Consider the following 25,000-nt stretch of genomic DNA (forward strand, 5'->3'; position numbering starts at 1 on the left):
CACAGGGTGCATCCTATCACCCTTCTCAGGCACTTCATTTCCGTCATCACAAGCTTCCTTGTCTGCTCTGCCTTTACTGCCCAGGTTTCTGTACCATACAGTAGTACTGGTTGCACCATTGTCTTGTACACCTTACTTTTCAGCTTCTTTGGTATTCTTGTAATTCACTACACCTGAGACTCTATGCCAGTTGGATGCAGCCCCTCTGATTCTAGCTTTGACCTCTTCATTCAGGCTTCACTTCACCTAAACCACCACTCCCAGATACTTGAAGCTATTAACCTGTTCCACTGTCTTCCCTTTTGTCTCTTTCTCAGCTTCTTCTGATTTCCCCAATTTGCTGCCATTACCACTGTTTTATCTGTGCTTAGTTTCATCCCATGTGCCTTCAGTTTTCCATTCCTTTCTCCTATCCTTTGCTGAAGTTCTTGCTCAGAGTCTGCTGTAATGCCACATCGTCTGCATACAGCAACTTTGTTGATCTGTCTCCTCTGACTTATTTGCTAATATAATCCATCATCAGTATGAACAGCAGTGGGCTCACAGCTGAACCCTGGTGCACACCTATACCCACTGTTAACCCCACTGAGAGACCGAACACTGTTTGTGCTTAAGTCATTGGGTCCTTGTGCATAGCCTGCACTAATTCTACCAATGTTTCTGGGCCTTCAAACCACCACAGTACTGCCCAAATCAGCTTTCTTGGGACCTTGTCATTTGCTTTCTCCATGTCTAGGAATGCCCAGTTGGACTCTTTCCTCATCCCTAGCTTGTCTCACTACAAACATCGGGTCAGTTGTGCTGCATCTTGTCTAAATCCAAACTGCTCATCTCCCATCTTATATTCTACTACTCTACATATTTGTTTATCAATCACCCTCTCCAGAACTTAAATGCAATGTGACAGGAGTTTAATGCTTCTGTACTGCCGACAGTTGTGGATGCCCCCCTTTTTCTTGTAAACTGGCATGAGTATGCTATTCTTCAGTCATCTGGGATATGTCCTTCTCTCCAGACTGCTATGAGTAGTCTCATGAGCTATTTCTCCCTTATCTCACCCAGTATCTTTATCATACTTTACTCTGTCTTATATTGCCTACTCAGAGGCGATCTCTGCCTAACATACAAAGCTATGTCAAACCCAGAGTTGTTGGACATGCTCCACTTAAAGAAATCCCAATCCCTCTGAGCTACACCCTCTAGGGACCTAAACCTTGTCACCACAATAAACAGAACATGCTGGAGGGATAGATTCCTGTTCCAGAGACTTCCCATACTCTGGAATAGACTACCTATCTATGTCAAACAGAGCTCCTCATTAGCACTCTTCAAGAAAAATCTTGATGATTGGATGGGTAATAGGAAATTCGCCCCGGAGATCACTTCTGTGGTTCTGCTTGACAGGGGTACAGGAAAATAATTTTGGGTGGCAAAAGCCAGGGTACCTTTTTGGCTAGGCTTGTATAGGCCCTAGGGCCAATACCTAGTACCTACCTATTAACCTATGAACCTATACCTGCTGTGACCTCATTTGAGCCTGTTGCTTTCTCTGTCTTCATTTTAGTACTCATCTCTCCAGCAGGTCCTATTTATAACACAGGCAAGGTTTAAGTCTTTAGAATGGGTATTTCTGATTTTTGTTTGTTTTGTGGATATGCAGTAGGTTCATCAGGGTGGGGTCTGACAATGCCTTGTATACCAGACATAGATCTCCTCTCAACAGCATGAAGGAGACAGAATGCAGGGCTTTAAGGTGGTCTGACTAGGATATCTTACTTAGCCATGTATTTTTTCATGAGGAACTTCTGTGTATGTTCTAATTGTTGGATGTGTCTGGTTAGGTACATACCAAAGGGGGCATTGTATTCAATGACAGGTCTGATGAATTCTGAATGTAGTGGAACAAAAACCTCCTTGGACCTAGATGCCATATCTTTCTTTATAAGCTGTACAGCAAAGAATGATTTCCTCACTGTTGTAGACACATATGATGGTCAAAGATTAGAAAACTGTCTATATGTGCCCCCAAGTTACTGACTACTGGTGTGTTGCCAATATGATAGTTACCAGGGATGGATGACTTTATGCAGGATACTATTATACATTTCTTGACATTTAGCTAGCTTTTCAGCACTGTGACTAAACTGTTTGTATGATTATATTTTTAGTACTCACATTTTCTTATGTGACAGTTATAGTTTGTTCTGTATAACAGCATTCCACTTTGTACTCTATTTTATCTTTTTATATTGTTTCTTTTACTTTTTATTGCTGCAGACATTATTGGAGCTTTTCTCCTTGGGTCTCCACTAAAAAATGTTTTGTTTTTTTTTTGTAACTCAGCTGGACCAACCCAGTTAACAAATGTGAAATAAATAAATAGTTTTGGTCCATGGGTCTGACACATTTTATTTGTCTGTGTCAGCCCTTCCTGAATAACATTAGTGTCAGTGGGGGATTCCATGACTGCTCCTAATTTGCATTTGTCTGCAAGTTTGGTCAGCCAGAGTACTTTGACATTGGTCTTGACTTCAGAGAGGAATGTCAAAAAGGTGTGGTCCTAGGACCAGTCCCTGAGGGACTCTACTTGTGACTGACTTCTTTGTATAGGTGGACTCCCCAATTCTGTCTTCCTGGGTCCTATCTGTGAGCCAGCTGGATATCCACAGAGTGACATAAGGGTTTATACTTAACCTCTTGAGTTTATTAACAATATCCAAGTGGGTTATTGTGTCAAATGCCTTGGCCAAGTCAAGGTAGGCAGTGTAAACTGTTTTGCTCTTATCCATTGCTTTGATGACCTTCTCAAAGAAGTCCACCAGGATGAGTAAGCATGACCTGCCCTTGGCAAAACCAAATTTGGTTAAGTCCAGTTTCTGGATGTTTATTAATTATTTCCATGATAATTCTTTCCATGGTGTCGCTGCATATCAGAGTAGTGAGACGTATGGGTCTGTAGTTTCCAGGGTCTGTTGATGGCCAACCTTTGTGCAGAGGGGTGACTGTTGCTGTTCTCCATTCATGAGGCAAGAAGCCTGTTTGAAGGCTATGGTCAAATATTAATTCCAGAGCCACTGATAGGTCATGTTTCATGCTATTTAGAAGGCAACCTGGTATATTGTCTGGGCCCATCAATGCTGTGTAATTGGTGTTAGAGTGAACATTGAGGATCTGTTCTCTAGTGATAGTAGAAAGAGTTATAGTTGATGGTATTTCCTAAGAGGAAGTAGAGGGGGAGAGAGGTGTAACGTTAGATCTAAATTTGTCTGCCAGTAGGTTTGCTATATCTTCTGACTCAGTATAGGTGGCTCCATTAACAATGAGCTCTACACACAATTGTGTATTGCCTTTGAGGTTGCTGAAATAGCTAAAGAATGCCTTGTGGTCATCCTTGGCCTGGAAACAATTATACCAGGGTAACGTTTAGTTCTGCACTTATTCCTGGTGGATACAGCTACTGCTAACATGCTTTTACAAGGTTTCAATATACAGTTTTGCATAGGCAGCAGTGTTCTCAGGATTTCTGGTGGCTTGAAATTTTACCAGGTTATCTCTTATTAATAGGAAGTTAGCCTTACAGGAGTTCCTGAACATTCTTGTTTTAGTTGGGGTTTCAGGTTTTATTTTTACTTCAAAGGAGACCATTTTGTGGTCTGATATTACCACTGAGGACATTATACTGGGGGGGGTGAAGCACTCTCCCATATTAGTGAGGACCAGATCCTGTATATGTGCGCATCTGGTCAGTGTAATTACAATCTAGTCCAGGGAGTGTGTATTAACAAAATCCAGGAATCTCTGTGTCTGCACATTTGGTGTCATATGTGATTCCTATTTAATAGTGGGGTAAAGTCAGCCATGAATATGGTATTGGGATGGATGGTGAGTGCTTCCAGTAAGCTTAAATATGTGTTATGGGTTTCCTGGGTCATAGGGGGGGCCTATAGCTTGCAAGGAAGTAGCATGGGATTTTGTCTATGGTGATCTGAACATGGAGAAGCTCAGATGCATTGTAATGTTTGACCAGCCTTTAGGTATATTTATTTTTGATGTGAATCGAGACACCTCCACCTTTAGTCTCTGTCTGAGTAGTTGCTAGTCGTAATGTGTGGCAGGCATTGTAGTCTTGCACTGTCGATGTATTCTCCACAGCTTTAAGCCATGTCATAGTAACTGCACAGATGTCAACATTCTCTACAGTGAGGAGAGCTTGCAAGGAGTGGAGTTTCTAGTTTAGACTCCTAGCAATGCGCCGTAACACCTTTTCTTGGTTTTGATTTGCTATGTTGGAAGTACTTTCAGTTTGGCTTTGCCTAACTACTTGCTCAGGTTTTAATTTAAAAAATGAAGGAAATGTTTCAAACTGTAAGAAACTACTTGCTACAGTCTAAGCCACACAGGGAGCACCACAGCACTCAGGTCTGACTGCAAATGCAATACCAGCTTTAAAAAGTCAGTATGCATTAAAGTGCTATCAGGATCAGCCGATCGTGCCCCCTAATATTTGCACCTGGGGTAGTTGCCCTTCTTGCCATGCCCTAGCTACACTACTGGTTCTACTCTAAAATTTCTATCTAAATCTTATACTTTTTCCCAAAATGAGATCTGAATAATACAGTCTTCTGTTTCTATATTTCCTTCTGTCATCTCGGATTAATTTTTCATACTCTTTATAAGTCAATCTTTTCTTCCATCTACTTTTTCATTTGTATGCTCATTCTTATCCAGGAATTCATTAAGATCCCTAACAACAGCCCACGGAAAAAAGACACTTCTACCATGATGCAGTAGTTTGAGATTCAGAAATCCATTAACTGGAATGAAGAAAGCCCTCATTATGGGCAAATTTAAATGTCTCTGAATCATATTACCTGCCACAAAGTGCAAATCAGTGCTTCACTTGGTAGTTAACAATGCTAGTGGTCACGTCATGTGGTCACGTCATGTTGGCACAGGCACCCCTATCATTCACTTTCTCACACACAAAACACACACATACACTACATACCCCACATCTGCCCCTGTGTTGCACATCCCAGATATCTCCTTTCTCCTGTCTCCATAAAACATGTATGACTGCAGTTATTCATTAATGCCAGATATTAGAGTTTCAAATTTCATATCATTTAGTAAATCAGAGTAGTGTAAAAGGTCATAGGTTTATAGGTTCACAGGAGATTACTAGGCTAATGTCTCAAGAGCCCTTACAAGCCTAGCCATTATTACCTGGTTTTGCCCAGATTTTCAATACCTAAGGGCTAGGTGATGGCTTAGGTTTGTGCCTATGCCTCTGGGTATTTTACAGACTGCCCCTGGCCATAAAGGACATAGGTGCCACTCCTGGAGTTTATTTACTATTTGCCATCCGTTAATCCAAATTACATTTGAAGAGAGTCATGGAAGGACTCTGCTTCATGTGAATAGGTAGCCTGTTCCAGAACTGGGTAATCTCTGAGACATACATCTGTCCCTCCAGCATGTTTTGTTCATGTCACAGGCCAAGTTTAGATCCTTGGATCAGGTAATCCTCATGCTGTTTGTTTTGCAATTGTGTAATGGTTCCATTAGGAATTTGAGAATGCCTTTTAGGTTAGGTACAGATCACCCCTTAATAATAGGTAGGAGAAAGTAAAGGAATAGGGCTTTTAGGCAATCTGTATAGGATATGTTGTTTACACCCTGTATTTTATTTATTTTTTTTTTGTAAACAACATCTGAGGCCACACCAGTTGTTTCAAGTGGCTGGTCTGGTACATGCCAGAAGGTGCATTGTACTCACTTACTGGTCTGATAAGGGCCGAATGTAGTGGGACTATAACCTCCTTGGATCTGGATGACATGCCATTACATATAAGCTGTGTCACATAAAAAGACTTTCTCATCACCATGGACACATGGTGGTCAAAGTTTAGGTTACTGTCTATCTGTGTACCTAGCTCTCTCTCCATTGGGTCCACTCTTAGGGGTCTGCTAATAATGCTGCAATTTGCAGGAGCATTCAACTTTCCAAAAGCTATAGTTATGTATTTTTTGCGTTTAGTTTTAGGCCATGACTCTGGAACCAATTATTTTCTGAATCAGACCTTTCTGAAGGATATCTAAGTCATTGGGGGATTCAGTGATTAACCCCAAGTTGGAGTCATCAGCAAAATTTGTTAGTCATCTACATTAGGCTAGACTTCATAAAAGTATATTCTGAACAGGAGAGGTTCAAGCACTGAGCCCTGTGGTATACCACTAGTAACTGACTTCTTGCTGTATCTGGATTCTCCTACTCTAACAACACGTCTTGTCCATGAGCTAATTGGCTATCCATCTGTTAATGTAGAGATTTATGCTCAATTTTTTTGAGTTTATCTACAATACCCAGGTGGGAAATTGTGTCAAATGCCTTGGATAGGTTAAGGTAGGCAATATTTACTCTGTAACCCTCATCCATGGCCTTGGTGACTTTCTCAAAGAAGCCTACCAGGTTAAGCAGGCATGACTTGCCTTTGATGAAGCTGAAATGAGTTGGGCAAATGTTTGGAGATTTCATAAGTTATTGTTTATCAGGTCCATGATTATTCTTTCCATGGCCTTACATATGTGACTAATCATACTCAATGGCATAGCTGAGAGGGGGGGGGGGTCAATCCTGGGTGGCACTTTTGGGACTTTTAACAAAACCAAAACTGTTTAAGAACAGCCCCGTAGCATCACATCCTGTTCTTCCGGTCCAATCACATCACATCTGTGCATGACAGATGTCCTGTTCTTCCTGTCCACACTGTAGCATCACACCCTGTTATTTCTGTCCGGTCACATCATGTCTGTGCATAACAGATGTCCTGTTCTTCCTGTCTGCCCACACAATTTTGTACAGTGTTTGCTTCATCTGTTCCAAGTAAGGCCAACCATTTTGTTTCTTATTGTTCACCATGTAAGAGAAGTTATGTGTGTGTTCACCAAGTAAGAGGAGTTTTGTGTGTGTGTGGTGTACGTGTGTGTGTGTGTGTGTGTGTGTGTGTGTGTGTGTGTGTGTGTGTGTGTGTGTGTGTGTGTGTGTGTGTGTGTGTGTGTTTCTTATTGTTCACCAAGTAAGAGGAGTTTGTGTGTGTTTCTTATTGTTCACCAAGTAAGAGGAGTTTTTGTGTGTTTCTTATTGCTCACCAAGAAAGAGGGGTGTGTGTGTTTCGTATTATTCACCAAGTAAAAGGTGTGTGTGTGTGTATATGTGTGTGTTTCTTATTGTTCACCAAGTAAGAGGTATGTGTGTAATGCCCCAGTTAGGTACACCTGGTGGTTAGTGTTACTCAGGCTCAAACCCTATACCTTAGGTACAAGAAACAAGATCCTGAATTCTCTACCCATGCCACCACTTGTGATTCAAGGAGTTGAGTCCATAGATCTCAGCTTTCCAGATTTTCACAGAATGTCTGGAATGTTTGTGTCATACTTCTAGTCTCTTCTTCTTAAAATGTGTGGTTTTCTGGCAAGTCAGTGAGAAATTAATTCACTAAATAATGATAGCCATTTCAGTTTCAGTCTTACTATCTTTCAGAAAACACATGGTAACACAAAACATTTTATTCTAGCAACTTTCCATGATTATACAAGCAATGTTTAAAATGTTTCCCTGGTTTTGAGCCTTTGCCCCCCCCCCCCACCAATACATTTTGGATTTTTCCAGATTTCTTGTACTGCAAAGCTGAGAGATGTAGTTGAGTGTCAAGTGGATTTTACAAGGAGGTGAGAGCTTCAGGAAAGAGAAGTTTAATGGTGCTTATGCCAAGTCTGTTTGCATTGTGAGACTATTGCTTTGTTTAGGAGATGTCTATCAGTGTTTGTCCTAGAAATTTTAAAATAAAAGTTTTAAATGAAATCCAAATAATCATTGTGGAAGTAAAGCATAAAGCATATGCACATTACAGTGTTTACGGTAAATGGAGAGAAATAGCCAATTAATGGGACTCTGGAATGGCTGCAGGTGGTGAGGGCTGTGAATGGGGAGGCCCCATTTGACCATGATTTTGTGAGGGGGAGGTGCAGAAAACTCAAAGACAGCCCCGGGCGGCACAAACTCTAGCTACACCATTGGTCATACTTATGGATCTGTAATTTCCTAGGTGTGTTAATGGTTCCCCTTTATGCAGAGGGATGACCATTGCTGTCCTCCACTCCCTAGTGACAAAACCTGTCTGGACGCTATGGTTAAGCAGAGATCCTAGTGGGCCTGAAAGTCATGTTTCAAGCTATTTAAGAGGCATCTTGGGATATTGTCAGGACTCATTGAGGCCTTGTTTTTAGCTTTAGAAAGTGCAGTGATAACCTGTTCTTTTGTGATAGCTGGCAGAGGAATGGTAGAGGCTATTTTCTGGGGGTAAATGGAGGTTATCTGGGATGAAATTAAAGTTGAATTTATCAGCCATCAGATTTGTTATATCTATTGGCTGGGTACAGATGGTGCTATCTACCACTAACTCTGCACTTTGTTGGTTGTTGCCCTTATGATTGTGGACATAATTGAAAAAAGCTGTTAGACTAACAACTTGTTCTGTTTGTATGAGGTATAATTCAAATCTTTCCTTGATTTTGTACTGTCCTGGACTACAAAGTTGAAAGGTAAGCCTACTGTTCCTTGTCCCTCCCCCTCATACATCATGAACCATGTCAGGCATGGACTAATCCCTGAGATTATCAATATATTGTTTTAAAACCCCACCTGCCCTAACTTTTAAATTAGCACACCAGATTAATGCTGGGTTGACTTCCTTGCAAATTTTGCAGAGTCTAAGCCCTGAAACCAATTTCACTGAAAGCTGGTCTCTCCATTTTATTTATTTATTTATTTTATTTTATATTTGTTGACCAGGTTTGTCCGACTGGGCTACAAATGCCCATTTTCAGTGGAGGCCCGAGGAGAAAGGCTCCAACAGAAAATATAAATTTTGCATATTGAATACTTGCCTAGAGTCATAATCCCTTTTGTGGTTCATACAGCCTACCTTGATCTGGCCAAGGCCTTGGATACCATTCCTCACTTGGGAATCATAGAAAAACTTACTAAGCTAGGCATCTACCCCTGTATCACTAGGTGGGTTGCAAACTGGCTCACAGGTAGAACCCACAGTGTGAAAGTAGCTGACTCCAAGTCAGTCTGCCGACCATTCACGAGTGGAGTCCCACAGGGTTCGGTCCTGAGTCCTCTCCTGTTTGGTATCTACTTCTCTGAAGTCCAGGCCAACATGAAGGGACTCTGGCTGACAATGTTCGCAGACAATTGCAAGTTGGAAGCTATTATTAACTCCCCAAGTGATGTTGACATCCTACAGAAAGGCCTCACTGAGACCAACGACTGGTGTCAGAACCATGGCCTTAAGCTCATTGCCAAAAAAATGTGTTGTCATCCCCTTGGAGAAAAACCTGGGTCCCATGAATTACCTCATCGATGGTAGCCCACTGAACACAGAAGGTGTCATAAGAAATCTGGGAACAAAGGTTGACAGCAACCTCTCTTTTGACCACCACATTGCCACTGTGGTCAGAAAGTCCTTCTATGTGGCACATCTCATTACTAAGGGTTTTCATCCAGGAAGAAAGAGGTCATCGTCTCCCTCTACTCTTCCATCATTAGGCCAATCATTGAGTACAATGCCCCATTTGGCATGTACCTCACTAAACACCTGCAAGAACTGGAGAGGCCGCAAAAGTACCTCACAAAGAGGATCCTAGGCATTAAACGTTTGCCCTATATGGACAGACTAAAAGAACTCCAGCTATTCTCTGTCTCATATCACCTACTTAGAGGCGACCTCTGCTTGACTTACAAAGCCATGTCTGACCCTGCTCTTTTAGAAATGCTACATCTAAAGAAATCCCAATCCCTCCACACCATACGCTCAAGAGACCTCAACCTCATTACCGCAATCAACAGAACATGCTGGAGGGACAGGTTCATAACCCAGAGACTGCCCATGCTATGGAATAGACTTCCCATACATGTCAAGCAGAGCACCTCACTGGTCCTCTTCAAGAGAAATCTTGATAAGTGGATGAGAAATAGGAAATTCACTCCAGTGTCTTTACTCGACAGAGACACTGGGATCTAAGGTCAGGTAGCACAATGACAGGGTAATCCCATGGGCTAGGCTTGTAAAGGCCCCAGGGCCATTAGCGTAGTACATACCTATGAACCTATTGAAATAAACAAGCACAGCAAGGTAACTAATTGCCATTATACTGAAGGCAACAAAATTATAATTTTCCATACCTGAATATCCACAAGAAGCATAATTTTACCTGTCTACATTTGTGGGGCTCCAGTCCTTGAACATTTGTTTCGTATGAACGCCTGGTATGCTTTGCAACTGCTCTATGCAACACAAGGTTATATAAATAGGATCTATACTGGTATAAGAGGGCACTTTCAGTGACTGCCAACACTTGTGAAGTAATTTTGTTGAAGCCAGTTTTAGTGGTAATAGAATCTGCACTTATCCCACTGTTTTAAGACCTTAGTGTTGGTGTGTGTGTGTGTGTGTGTGTGTGTATATATATATATATATATATATATATATATATATGTTTAGGAAGCACTGGGAATGGAGTGTCCCTATGTCAGGGTACAAAATATACTTTGGAGTTTGCTGAATGCTACTGCCATTCCCTGAAATTTTCTTTGCTAAATTGGGGTGATTCCATGGCGCACCCCTAACTGCCCACTACTAACTTTGTTTAATTCCATGCCAGTCAACATACCAATACAGAAAGGATGGTGGCACTGAGCAGAAACAAGTAAGTTTATTAAAAAAACAACTATTTGTAAGCTTTCACATTAATGTGCACTACTTTAAGTTTGAGTTTGTAATCACTGCAGTTTTGTGCAGATGACCATAAACAAATGAAGATGACTGTAGATCAACTAATAACTTGTAAATTGTAAGTTGATAACAACTCTGGCTTAAATATCAAATATCTATTTAAGCCTGAGTTGCATGTAAGAGGCCTCAGAAAACTGCATCTACTATGAACTTCATTTATAATGCTATAAAAGCTGTTCTACAATGGTATCTATTTTACAAAATGTTGGGATTGAGGAAGCATGTGTTTATGTGTGCGTCCCACTCTTGATAAAATTGTCACTTCACGCTACAGCTTTGCCAACGATTTTGTTTCTGAAGTACTGATTTATTAATTATAGCATCTGAGACTGTAAACTGCATTCTTTACTGTCAGAAGGTTTTCTTTGTCCTTGAAGAATTTTCATTTTTTTTTAATTAAACTGTTTTTTTTTTCCAGAAAAAGGAATACTTCTAGAGAGCTCTGGCAAATATAAATGAATAAGACCCAGTCAAGAAATAAATAAGTGAATGAAATACTTCCTAAACTGTATTAAACAAATGGTAAACAACTGGACAGCCATTTTCTGAAGTTATACTTTGTAAACCTGCACTATGTCAGGATCTGCATAAATCTGTGAAGAATTTCCAAACATAAGTTACACCAAATTAAATAAATACATATGTGATTACAACAGCTAGGGTAACTTAAAATTTTTGCATGTTATCAAAGCCTTAACTGTACTAAGTACTAAGCAGATGTACATAACGCACACACACACACACACACACACACACACACACACACACACACACACACACACACACACACACACACAAAACATAAATGTGTACAGATATGAATGAACACATAAATTAAGTATGTGCATCTATGCTGACAGAAACAACCAATTAAACTAAAACTAATGTCTTTTGGCTTTTCCCAGTTAGGGGTTGCTGCAGCGGAACTCCGGTCTGCTAATGATTGGCAGTGGATTTTTACAGTGCCAAGGTGCCAGCCCAATGCCCAGCCTTAAAAGAAGGCACACCCATTCACACACGCACCTAACTGCATATCTTTAAACATCAGTCGACCACTGGGAGGACATGCAGACTCCACACAGAAGGCACTCCAGCTGAGAACTGAACCAGAGAACCTCTTGCTGTGAGGCAACAAAGCTATCCACTGCACCACCGCAGCCTACAAGCAACCAATTAACCTATAACTCCTTAATCTGTTCGGTCTGTAGGCTACTTTGGGTTAGCATATAGATTTACATTGAATCAGTTTTCAGTTTATCTCAGCTTCCCACCATAGGACAGCAACACAATGGGTTAAAGATGCAACACATGGAAATGGGCATCCCATTCTGATTTAACAATTGGTGTGGCCATTTCTGAAGTCACAGAGTATAAGAGTAGGTCACAGGCCTATAGAAACATTGCTTCACTGAGTGTCATATGGTTATTAGTGTAAGAGATGGAGCAATTGCACTGCCTGCTGTTAGGTTATCAAGGTCATCAGTTAGACAAACTACCATCCCAGGCAGCCTGCCCACATGTGAGCTGTCAGCAGTCTGTTTCAGGCATCAAAAGTGCCTTCAGTGCTAAGGTGACTTGTGTACCTTGTTGTTCCTACCAAGTTGTCAGCTCAAAACATATTGATTTAGTGTTTTACACACACACACACACACACACACACACACACACACACGCACACACGCGCACACACGCACACGCACACACACACACACACACACACACTGGCAAATACAATGACTTTATAAACCACATATTTATAGTATTACAGAGTATCATAAAATGTGCACTATATCTTTTATGCATTTGAATCTTTTATTATATAAGCTCTAAATTGTATAATTACACAGGCAAAAATAAATTCAGTCATATTAAACTGCATAATTACACAAGCAGAAATAAGTTCAATCATATTGACATTAGTCTATATATTACATGCAATAAAACACTCCAGATGAGAGATATTCATAACTACTTGTTCTGCTTTGCAAGAAGAGCCAGGGTGCACTTTGCTCTTATGCCTCTCAGCACCCCATTTAGCTGTGCATTTCAACTGTCTAATGCACAGATTGTTATTTAGAACTGCATGAAAAGAAGGTGAGAGAGGCATGTAATATTTGAAAAAGATGACAAATGTAGTGTGAGTAGAGCTGGCTTAATAGATGACTATATTCACATGGATACATTTGTGAACCTGTGTTTTTTTTTCATTGTCACACATCTTGACCATGTTGTGACATCAAAAAGAGTTGAGAATTGAAGCTTGATCTTTTGAGTGAAATGCATGCCTCTCAACTGTTCAGATTTTTTGCAGAATATTCAGATTTGCCTCAAAACTTCTGTTTGTTCCTCATAAAATGTTTGGTTTTCTGACAAATCACTGGGATGATAAGAAGGATGAAACTAAATAATGTCATACATTTGAGTTTCAGACTTCGCATCCTTTAGAAAATTTATTTTAATACATATACTGTTATTCTAGCAACTTCATAGCTTATAAGAGCAATATTTAAAATATGTTCATACTTTTTGGCCTTTGTACCCCCATTATGTCAGGCTTTGCCCAGATTTCTTGGGCTGAGAGGTTAAGAGGTATAGTGAGATGATATTTTAGCATTCTTTCTAATACTCATGCAAGGGTGCTAACTAGACAAATAAAACCACAAGTTTTAGATTGCAAGTAGAATAAAAAATTATCTTTATTATTGTAAATAAGAATATGGACACAGTAACACTAGAACACTAGGATCAGTTCCCTAAATTGTTTACCTGTTCGGCAGCAAACAGTTTTCCCTGGAACTTGCTAATGACAGTGAAGCCACCAGGAACTTGTCTATCCTCATACCAGGCAACCGGTACCAGGAAGTCCCTTGGGTTGGCTAAACCATTGGCTCCTGTAGGGAGACAGAGAGGAAATTAATAAAAAATGACAGATCTTCTGCTATAGTAATACATTCATCAGATTTACAAAATATCAAAAATGTATCAATTTGTATTTTGGACAAATTTCATTGAATTAATAACACACAGGTGCACACACACACACACACACACACACACACACACACACACACACACACACACACACACACACACACACACACACACACACACACACACACACAGGTGACTAATGAGTCTGATAAATGCACTGCTCATTGTAGGGGATTGTGACTGTGTGACTGCAGGTTATATCATGGAAGACAAATACAGAGCAGGCAGGCACACTAGAAAGAGACAAATCTCTGTAGCAAACCAATGAGGAGCAGGTACATTTTGAGGTACATAACAGACAATACTTATTGAGGAAATTATATTGCTCACTTATAAGTCAAGAGAGAATTACAAACAGGAAACTCCATGGAGGTAAAGGTGAAGGATGAAGACGGACTGGAATGAGTCTGTGCAGAATGGAAAAGGAACTGGTGTTCTAAGAAACCCTGCTTGTCACATAAAGAGAATCCTGAAGATAAATTCTGAAAGCCTGTAAGTACTGATTGCATTGAAAACCCCTGTATAACAGAAAACCATCTGTGAACTGAATTCTGAAATGACTGCTGTGAATGGACTGGATTTTGGTTCTGTTACTCCCATGCTTTGCTGCAAAAAGTATTTTCCTTTACTCCTGTATATAAATCTTGTCTAAAAAGTGAAAAAAAAATGTTACTAAAGACTGGTTTTCTTGCTGCCAGTACTATAACATACTGCAGTATATACCTATGCAGTCTTTTATGGGTCTCTCATTACTGAAAACCATCACACAATAATGTGAGATACCCATGCAGTGTTTTGTTTTAGTGTATGTTTTTAATAGATTCTGCATAGAATCCAAGTTATTTTTAGTGTTGCAGTGAAGGGGTGAGGTGGCTTAAATATCTTAAGAATAATCAGTCCAGACCGGTTAGTAGTATGTTTAAATTATTCAGCCATGCTAATAAAAAAATCGCAGGTCTGCAGACTTAGAGGCATGTGCAGACGTTTGGAACCAAATCATGCTGAATTGGTGTGGACATAAATAGGGAGGGGGGGGGTTCATTTGCTCTTCTCTAGTTCCAAGAAAGACATTCCGCCACTATAATTAATGACAGGGTGGTGGAAGAGCTGTCGGAGAGGCATTCAGCCATTAGATCATCAGGCATGTTATTCATAGCTGCTAAAAAGTTCTGGGCCTATATTAAGACATGCCTTAAAACTGACTTTTTTGTAACATTCAAAAAAAAAAATGTGAGGGGTAGAGAAAAGGGGGAAATGGAAACGGATTGATAGTGGGAGACAAGGGAGTAATGTATGCGTGAAATGTTCATCTGTAGTTCATCAGTATCAAAATAATTTACTTTTATACAGTACCAAAATAATGCAAACCATTAAAGTCCCAGTATATTAATATTTTGCTTTCCTGAGACATCTTAATGTTTGTACCTTCTTTGTAGACACATATCTCCAGCATGAACTGTACCCCGGAAAGGGTAATCTCTTCAGGGTAACAAATTGTCTGAGAAGAATTTTTAGGCAGGAGAGATGGAGATGAGGGACTTTAGGTGATACTCTAGAGTACTGATGAAATACCAAGAGCGGGGCAGTGGAAGCGGACTGCCCCAGTTGCAGGTAATTAGGAGGGGTGCATCTGTCTCTGGTGCAGGTAATAAGGAAGGGTGCATTGTTATGGGACATGACTGGTAAATGCCAATGGTATGGTGGTCATGTACTAGCATATAAAAAGGATCACAAGTAATATATTTGTAGTAATTACTGAAGCTGTGAAGCACTTTGCGTGTGGTATTTTAACTGCAGGGAGGTGGTTGTTGCATTCTAGCAAGCAGTTTGCTACAGTTTCAGAGCAGAAGATCTTTTTATTCTGTCCGCAACTCTGAACTTAGAGTTAAGGGAAGTGCCAAAGTGGGAAGTTGCACACGGTTCCATATGCTTCTACAGGGTCACAAACCTGCATAAACAAGAATGGAATGAACAGCCCCTAAGGTGTCCCTATACCCCTATATCTTCTCTTACCACCTTTTATTCCATGTTAGAGAGATAGGATTCTGCTTCCCTTCAACTGCCTGTCAAATATGAGTGTGAGCCTTGAATGTCAAACCACTGTTATCAATATGAAAAGAGAGCAGGGGTCTACACCACTATCATTGAAATATGTATGTATATAAGAGGGTGCTTGATCTTAGCTATTTATAACAAATGTACACTACTCCCTTAGGTTATGACCACCACCGGCCATAACCACATATGTTGTACACTGTCATTATCACAACAGGGTTATAATTATAAAAGTATTTTACCCACTACAGTCTGAACCCAGTGACTTCTAATGACTTACTAACAGAAACTAAGACTTTAACCTCTCCGGTGACAATATCCCTTACCTGCACTCATCATATGTTGCCACCTATCAGATTGCTAATCTGATAGTAAAACCTCAGTTACTGACCACAATTTTAATGAGCCAACTAAAAAAAAAGTACACTGTGACTTCTGATAGAGTGGATTGCAACGGTCACTCCACAGTGCTGTAAAGTCACCCTTCACTAGAAAAATATGACAGCCACAAACGTTGACAAATGCAGAAATGAAACCTCTCTGCTTATTAAAAATCTAATTTCACATGCAAATCAGAGACTTCTAAGAAATATAGCTTGGGTGGAAAGTGTATTTTCTAATTATATAACTTGTTTCTGCCATGGAAGACTTTGCACACTTTTTATATGAGGCTGAACACCTTTTTTGTTATTTTCAGCTAGTATCTGTTCACCTGAATAATGAATTCTGCTCTTTTCATTGGCCATCAGGCATCCATATTTACAGGGTGCTGTATCAGGTGAGTGCACCCTAGTTTTACACTGAATATTTGTCAAAACTCTTGTAAATACTGCTTAGATTTCCTAAACTTGTATAGGGGATAGTCAGCGTGACATTATTACCTTATTCACTGAAGTGTCAGACTGAGCTTTGCTGAGAGGAACTACTACAAAATCCCCCCCTACTTCCTCTTGTAAACCACCACAAACACTAAGTACCAATGACTCTTTAATATGTCATGTTAATTGGTAAAGTTTGCGCTTTTGCCTGGCACCTTCATCACATAATTAACTTCGCCTGCCTTCCTTATAACAGTGAAAAGATCCTCATATATGGTTTGAAGATTATCTTCCAAACAGGAAAAAGCACCCTCCCCTTTTGTCCTACAGTACAATTTCATTCTTTCATTGTCTGGTCGTACCAAATCTTTTACTGCTGTTGCATTTGAACTAAACTAGGTGCTCCTGTAGTGATCTCATGAGCTCTGTTACCTTTTTCCTGAAACTCAGGACATATATCACAACAGACACTCTGTAGAAATCATTTTCACCCGCCCACTCATCATGAATTAAGTGTAAAGACCTCTCATCCTACAACCATAAAGTAGCTAAAATGGTGAAAATCCTGTGAATTCTTGGGACACCTCCCAGTATGCAATGGAGACATGGTCATATATCTAGCCACTTCAACTTAAACTCATCTACGAAGGTTGACAGCATTTTCTTAAGACCAGATTTAAACTGCTTCACCAAACCCTTCATTTATGGAGTGTAGATGGTAGTTTTTAACTCTTTTACTCCACAAAGCTTCCACAAACAATTCAGCAGGTCTGACATAAAGTAAGACCCTCCAGCCATTGGTATTTCCCAAGGAAAACCTACCCTGTTGAAAATTTCTAACAACTGATTTTTTACAGTTCACCTTTAAAACAAATTTATATGAACTTAATTTTCTTAATCTAGTATTATATACAAATTTGCAATGTTTTAAGTATGGATTCATTATTTGTAGTAAACCCATCTGTTACATTTTGACGGCAGTCACAACCATGGGCAAAAGGCAAGCATTATCAAGGCTGTCTAGGATTGTGTTGAATGATGATGTCTTCAACTGGAAGGGAGAGGTTGAAATGTATATTTTTGGATAGAAATTATCCTGACAATTTGATAAATGAATTCTCAGATGACGTTTTGCTTCACTGGGAGCGTAGATTTTCACCCATTTTATTTAAACCTTTAGCTATGAGTAATGACAGTGTTGCTGAGAACCTGTGGTATTGCATCAATCTACTGACACCATTGATGTGATAAGAATAATGACAAGGAACTAGAAGATTGCCTTTAATGATGCAGTGTTGCTTAATAAGGTTGACTCTGACCCTAGATTTACTTACAGCCTTGCTCACAATATTTGTGGCTTTCTTTAACATAAGGGTCAAACAAGGGTCACCCACATATTATGTCTAAATGTGGGTTATGTAATTGATGCAAATACATACTAGTCAGTCCATATATGATGATTTATGATTATCTATCCCAGGGTTATACCTTGTCTGGGGCACTATAGTTGTCTATTTTTTGGTGATGTATATGTGGCATTATGCTCCAAGTGTGATAGATTTTATGTTGGTAAGACAGAGAGGAAACTGCAACAGCATTTTTATGAACATATGCTCAGTATTAGAAAAGGGGATGATATCAATGCACTTTCCCAAACATTCCAATTTATGTGAGGATTTTAGGAAGTTTGAATGTTACTTATTGGAGAACGTCAACAAGACTGACAGAGGGGGAATTTGGGAAAATGTATTATAGTACAAAGAACTTTTTTGGCAAATTACATTAAATGCTGACATGCTTCCTGGTCTGAATGAGCATGTCTCTTTAACTCCATTTTTGAGGAGGAAGGCTAATAGGCTGTAAGGTTGAATGGTTACACCCACTATTAACTTGTTTTGATTATTTATGCTCAAATGTATTTCTGTTATTTAAGCTCACTTGTTATTCAGAGCTAGATGTGTACTGAGTGAAAACAAGATGACACAAAGTAAAGCTCTGAATCTATTTCAGAAAGGGGTTCTGATTGTATCATTGGCAGAGGTGGAGAGGGATAGCATGTGCCATTCTCTACATAATGAGGAAACCCCAAAGAGGGCAATGCTTATGGAGCTCTGTGGGATGGTGTCCATAACTAGAGGATTACACTGGATATGGTTGTTTGATTTAGGACTTCATTTTAATGTGACACACATGCATTTGTTTTCAAGTACACATGGTCTTTCTATTTTATTATTATTTTTTTTTGTTATAACATACAGGTCATATAACACCACATGAGCACAGTTTTATCTACACTAACAGGATATTTTATCATATTGAGAGAGGTGCTTCATAAACAAAAAAGCAAACAACCCAAAATGGGTTCTTGAAAGACACATATTTATATTGTGGAAGTGATCTCAGAACAGTTCTTTGTGTTGCGGCATCATAAATACTGTCATCAGTACATATTGAAGATACATATTGAGGAGTCTATAAGGATCCAAAATCATGACAGCAAGCAATACCTTTTTCCTGCCTATTAAAATTAATAGCTTACCAAATGTAGCATGCAGAAAACATAAAGCAACATACTATTTTTAGGGATTATCTCGATTGATGTAATGTATGTTTTTTAATCATTGTGCATTTAATTTAGCATAAGTGTATTTTTACTAGGTTTATTCATATCATGTGACTTAGATATGTGTTATTTAAACTGACATAATTTGGTATTATATTATTTCTGATGAAGTCCATAGTGTGAGGATGAAAGCACTTAAATATTGAATACATAAATCATGGGAACTGCTGCAATCATTTGCTGTCATGTTTTTGGTTCCTAGTTGAGTTTTTAAGTTTGTTATGTTGGGGATTCTATAAGGATGTGATAAATAAACAGATATAACAATGAGATTCTTGAAAAAACATCTAACTTTCTACTGGGTGGATAGATCTGGTAACTGATTTTAGTACCAAGATTAGCTTCTAAATAAGCTTCTGAACCACATGAGAGTCTCAACAAGGAAAATATAATTCAAATGATGCATAAAGTAGTAAGATATGTTCATTATTATTAATTTCTTTGACAGCTAAATATACGTTTGCCAGCAAATGCACTTTGATCTTTTTGTATGTTCTTCATATACTCATTCAACTCTGTGCCAGCCGTGAATTACAACAGTTTTTAAAGTCATGCAAAACTGAGTTTATTGTACCTACATATGAATGAAGATGGGACCATGTGGAACTTCAAAGAGTTTCTTTCTCTTCCCCGAGGTGGAGTGACCTTAACGTTAATAAAGACACAGTCCCATTCATCGGTTTGACAGCCACCCTTTTGTTTTTTTTTTCAATAGATACCACTGTTTTGCCATTTACCATACAAACAAATTATCCTGACATCCTGAGACAATGTAGCAATTATCTTAATTTTCACTCATTCACTTCGATGGAGCTCAGAAAGTTTACCTTCTGCTTAAACAAGCTGACATATTATTCAAGAGATGCAGTTATTTAATACTATTGGAGGAAAAACTCTCACATGAAGACACTACAAATAACAAGCAGGTTGTCAGTGCCAAGCAACACCACACTAAACTGATCACACACAGATCAGACTAAAGATATAGACCTACACATTCTGAGGCTCTTAAAAGTAACCTTCCTAAGCCATAGAGGCTTCGTAAGTATAACCCAAAAATCAACTACCATCAGCAACCTCACAAACACACAGCACATACAGCACCCACTTTGAAACATACATCAAAGAGTCACAGTGTCTCAAATCAAAAGCCTATGAGGCAAATCCAGCATCCTAGTCATAGGTGACTCCACTGTAAGATATACTGATGCACCACTCACCAGGCTGTGCAAGGAAAGTGTAAAGATCAGTTGCCTATCAGGTGTCAGGATTCGCCACTTCATGCAGACAAGTCCTTGCACCACAAATACACATATGACACAGTCATAGTACATGTGGGAGTAAATTACTTGAAAAGTACCTCCCTGGACTCTATGGAGAGGCATGATGGAGCTTCTGGAATATGTGTCCAACACAGGTATGAACCTAGCCTTGAACAGCATTTGCCAGCAAGAAGAAAGATGGCACAATATGAACAAATGTTTATTGACTTTAGCAAATTGCTTAGCTTCTGATGTCATTTAAAAGGGTCCTATAACATATATATCAGCCTGGTAGTAGTTTGTAGATAGTGTTAACTGCTTTGCCATGGATGATTCATGTCTAGCTACCCCCTATGTTTTTGTATATTGGCTAAAACGTTGTCCACCCCATAATGTCATTTTTCGGCAACATCTGTACTCAAAAGCTTCCAACATAACAAATCATAATCCAGATGCTAGTAGCCTTAAGTCATTCACTCCAATGGAGCTCAGGAAGTTTGCACTGTAACTTCCAATGAGCGGAGCCTAAGCCAGTCTTTTGACATAATCAAATTATGTCCTCACGTTTCAAACAAATGTTCATATCTCTGGAACCATAAGGGTTATCAAAGTAATATAAATTTCAAACTCTTCAGCACAAACTATTTTATAGGGATAGTTTTCTTTAGGTTCTAGGTCTTAAACTAAATTTTATGAGTCACAGTAAACACAGTTACTACCACATTTGTAACATTTTGTAAACAACTTATAATATCTGGGCAACCATTCAAGTTACACACATACTGTCAGCAGTATTTTATTCATCTAGATGAGAGCTTTCATATGGGGTTAAAGAGTTCCATCTGTGTTACTTGGTTGTTGAGATAGTTAGAAAGTATGAAAATTATATCTATACAAATTAATATAATAAAAACAACAGTTAATATCTATTTACCTGCACTAGACGTAGGTCAAATATTAATACAGTTGAGTTTACCATTGTATAAGTTTTACGATGAACTATTTTAATGCCTTGTACATAATAACATGGTTTTGGAATTATTGATGCAAATATGAACAAGTAATATCTGATGCCTAGAGGCATCAGTAGGAGTTAACTGCAGATCCACCTGGAGGCATCACTCAGATGTAATGAGTTTACAAAAAAAAAAAAAAAACACTCCTTGCTCTGAAAAATATCAATATATACATCATTATGGAGACCTGGTTCAAAACCCTGAGGGCAACCCAACAGTGCTGGGTTTCAGTGCCTACCACACATTCAGATCCACCTCACTAGATGAAGGCACTAAAGATGGCAGTGTCTCCATATTTATAAAAAAAAAAAAAAAAACACTTTACTCCAGACTAGTTAGTCAAGATAGCAATATAGAACTCTTCCATGTCCAGGTTACAAATAACAAGATCCTTTATCACATCAGAGCTAATTACGGGACACCCTGTATGTCTCTTTAGCCCACAAATCCTACTTAACTAGTAGGGAGCCCCTATGCATTAAGCCAAGCACCTTTCTCCTACAGAAATTCAACTACCTCTCCATTAACTGGGAGATGTATACATCCTCTAAAATGTATTCCCAGAGATCTCTGCACTTCATCAATATAAAGTCTCCGGACCGGTTAGTCTGCACCTCAACAAGGAGCAATAAAATCCTGGTTTTGGTCTGCATCAATATGGGATAGCTCTGCTTCAGATGAATTGTAACTCTCTCACTGGTCAAAATGGACCAGAAATTAGTAACATTCACCTTAAGACTGAAGCTAAAAACATCCTCCAGTACCTAAGTATTCAAAGATTATGCCACGGCTAATCTACTGAAACTTAATAATAACCTGGCTAAATTCAGGGACAGATTTTCAATATTGCTCTTATTAACTTAGAATGTTGCTAGAATACCATGATTTGTGTTAGCATGCATATTATGAAGGATATAGTCCGAAACTAAAATACATGTCATTATTTAGTGAGTTAAGTCCTCGGGGATTTTCTCAAAAAACACAAATTTTATGAGGAACAGACAAAAAACATGAGATACAAATCCAAACAGTTGAGATCTCCATTCCCTAAAATCTCCCAGGAAAAAGTCCACTCCCAAGAATACTGCTGTTATGGGACATACTGGGCTGCTTACTGGCCAGCTTGAAACAATAGTAATCAAAACCCCTACTGAGGCTATTTAATTTCAACATCCAAACATGCTTTGTACCAGATGACTAGAACCGTTGTCCCCTTCTACAAAGCTGAGGTGTGAGTAGACCCTTAGGTCTGACCAGCCTCATCTGTAAGGCTATGGAAATGACCATTATGAAATGAATAAATAAGGATATAACCAGCCTACAAACCCTTGACCAAAGCCAGTTTGGAACTGTTAAGGGCAGATCATGCCTACTTGACTTGGTTGAATTCTTCGAGAATGTTACTGAAGCAAGGGGTGAGGGCAAATTAGTACTCACTGTATATCTAGACCTTGCAAAGGTTTTCAACACCATCTTAAATTCAGACAACAAAGATGAACTATCCCAGCTAAATTTTCATTGGTATGTAACTCATTGGATGGCAAGCTGGTTCATGAATAGAACCCAGAAAATTTGGGTGTGCTGCTCTACCTCACCCAAAAGGTGTGTCACTTGAGGTATATCTCAGGGTTCAAGTCTTGGGCCACTGCTCTTTAGCATTTTCTTCTCGGGGGTCAAAGCTAGTGTTTATGGCTGACCAGGTTTGCAGATATTTGTAAACTCAGTGCCATTTTAAACTTCCCAGAAGATATCAAGATCCTCCAGGAGAGACTTTCCCAAACCAATAGCTGGTGTCAAAGCCATGGACTAAAAATAAATGCCAAGAAATGTGTAACAGTATCCTTTTGCAAGCTAGACATCCCTTGTAACTATCACATTGCCAACATACCCCCCTGAAAATTGAACCTTTAATTGAGGAACTGGGAACCTATGTAGACAATAAACTGTCCTTTGATCACCACATATCCACTGTTGTAAGAAAGTGCTTTTTCATTGCACAACTTATTGCTAAGGGTGTAGCATCCAGGTCCAGGGATGTGATTATTCCACTGTAGTCCACACTCATCAGATCACTCACTGAGTATAATGCCCCCTTCAAAATGTACCTGTCCAAACATTTGTCACAACTTAAATGTCCACAGTGCTTTCTTACTAAGAAAATCAAGGGTTTAAATCATAAAAGCTATGCTGACTGTTTCAAAGTTTTGCCCCTTTTCTCAGTTTCATACAAGCTACTAAGGGGTGATCTCTGCCTCACTTACAGAGCCTCAACAGACCTTATACTGTTAAACTTACTACACATTCACAATTCCAGTGCGGGCATAAACACCTGCTCAAGAAATTTAAATCTCTTTTGCAACATGTGTAGAACATGTTGAATGGATGTATCATAGAGAATACCACTTTTTTTTTTAAATTGTCTTCCTCTCCACATAATGGAAAGTCATTTTCTTACAGTATTCAAACATAATCTGGATGAATGGATGGATAAATGGATGGGCAACTGCAAACTTGCCTCTAGTTTAGCACCCTTGTGCCTCATAGATAAGGGCAACATATAAATGTTTGCTAATCTGTGGGTTATTTGAATTTAAAATGTAAGGGCTAAAATCTTATGGGAATACATGACTTGTGTCCTAAAGATCTTCATGGATTAATGATATACTCAGTACCTATGAACCTAGATCCACAAATATTCACAAATACTTGGGAATGTTCTGAGGTCAAGAATTTGTTGAAGATGACCTTCATCCAAGTCTGAACAGAGTCTAAATTGAGAGAGAAAATGTTTTGCCACTTCTGGAAATGGCACATTAGTGGGAAGATATATTCCCAGTTGCTCCCAAAATGTTGATCTTATTTTTAGTTAAACATGTTATAAATCAAAAGTACTCAATATTACATATAAATGTTTGCTAATCTGTGGGTTATTTGAACTTAAAATGTAAGGGCTAAAAACGTATGGGAATACATGACTTGGGTCCTAAAGATCTACACGGATCAGTGATATACTCAGTAACTATGAACCTAGATCCACAAATATTCACAAATACTTGGGAATGTTCTGAGGTTAAGAATTTGTGGAAGATGACCTTCATCCGAGTCTGAACAGAGTCTAAATTGAGAGAGAAAATTTTTTGCCACTTCTGGAAATGGCACATTAGTGGGAAGATATATTCCCAGTTGCTCCCAAAATGTTGATCTTATTTTTAGTTAAACATGTTATAAATCAAAAGTACTCAATATTACATATAAATGTTTGCTAATCTGTGGGTTATTTGAACTTAAAATGTAAGGGCTAAAACTTATGGGAATACATGACTTGGGTCCTAAAGATCTACACGGATCAGTGATATACTCAGTACCTATGAAC

The 25,000-nt window shown here is 39.0% G+C and overlaps 1 protein-coding gene across 1 annotated transcript in view; it reads right to left on the reverse strand.

The window, feature by feature from the left end:
- The window catches only part of HGD (homogentisate 1,2-dioxygenase), a 622,110-nt gene that overhangs the window by 277,903 nt on the left and 319,207 nt on the right, over positions 1-25,000 (reverse strand). Inside the window, exon 10 of the mRNA XM_044071510.1 lies at positions 13,629-13,753. Coding sequence (XP_043927445.1) covers positions 13,629-13,753 — 125 coding nt within the window. The remainder of the gene's footprint in view (positions 1-13,628; positions 13,754-25,000) is intronic.

Source organism: Protopterus annectens, chromosome 5.part0 (genome assembly GCF_019279795.1).
Source record: "Protopterus annectens isolate FY-2018-M chromosome 5.part0, PAN1.0, whole genome shotgun sequence".
NCBI lineage: Eukaryota > Metazoa > Chordata > Ceratodontiformes > Protopteridae > Protopterus > Protopterus annectens.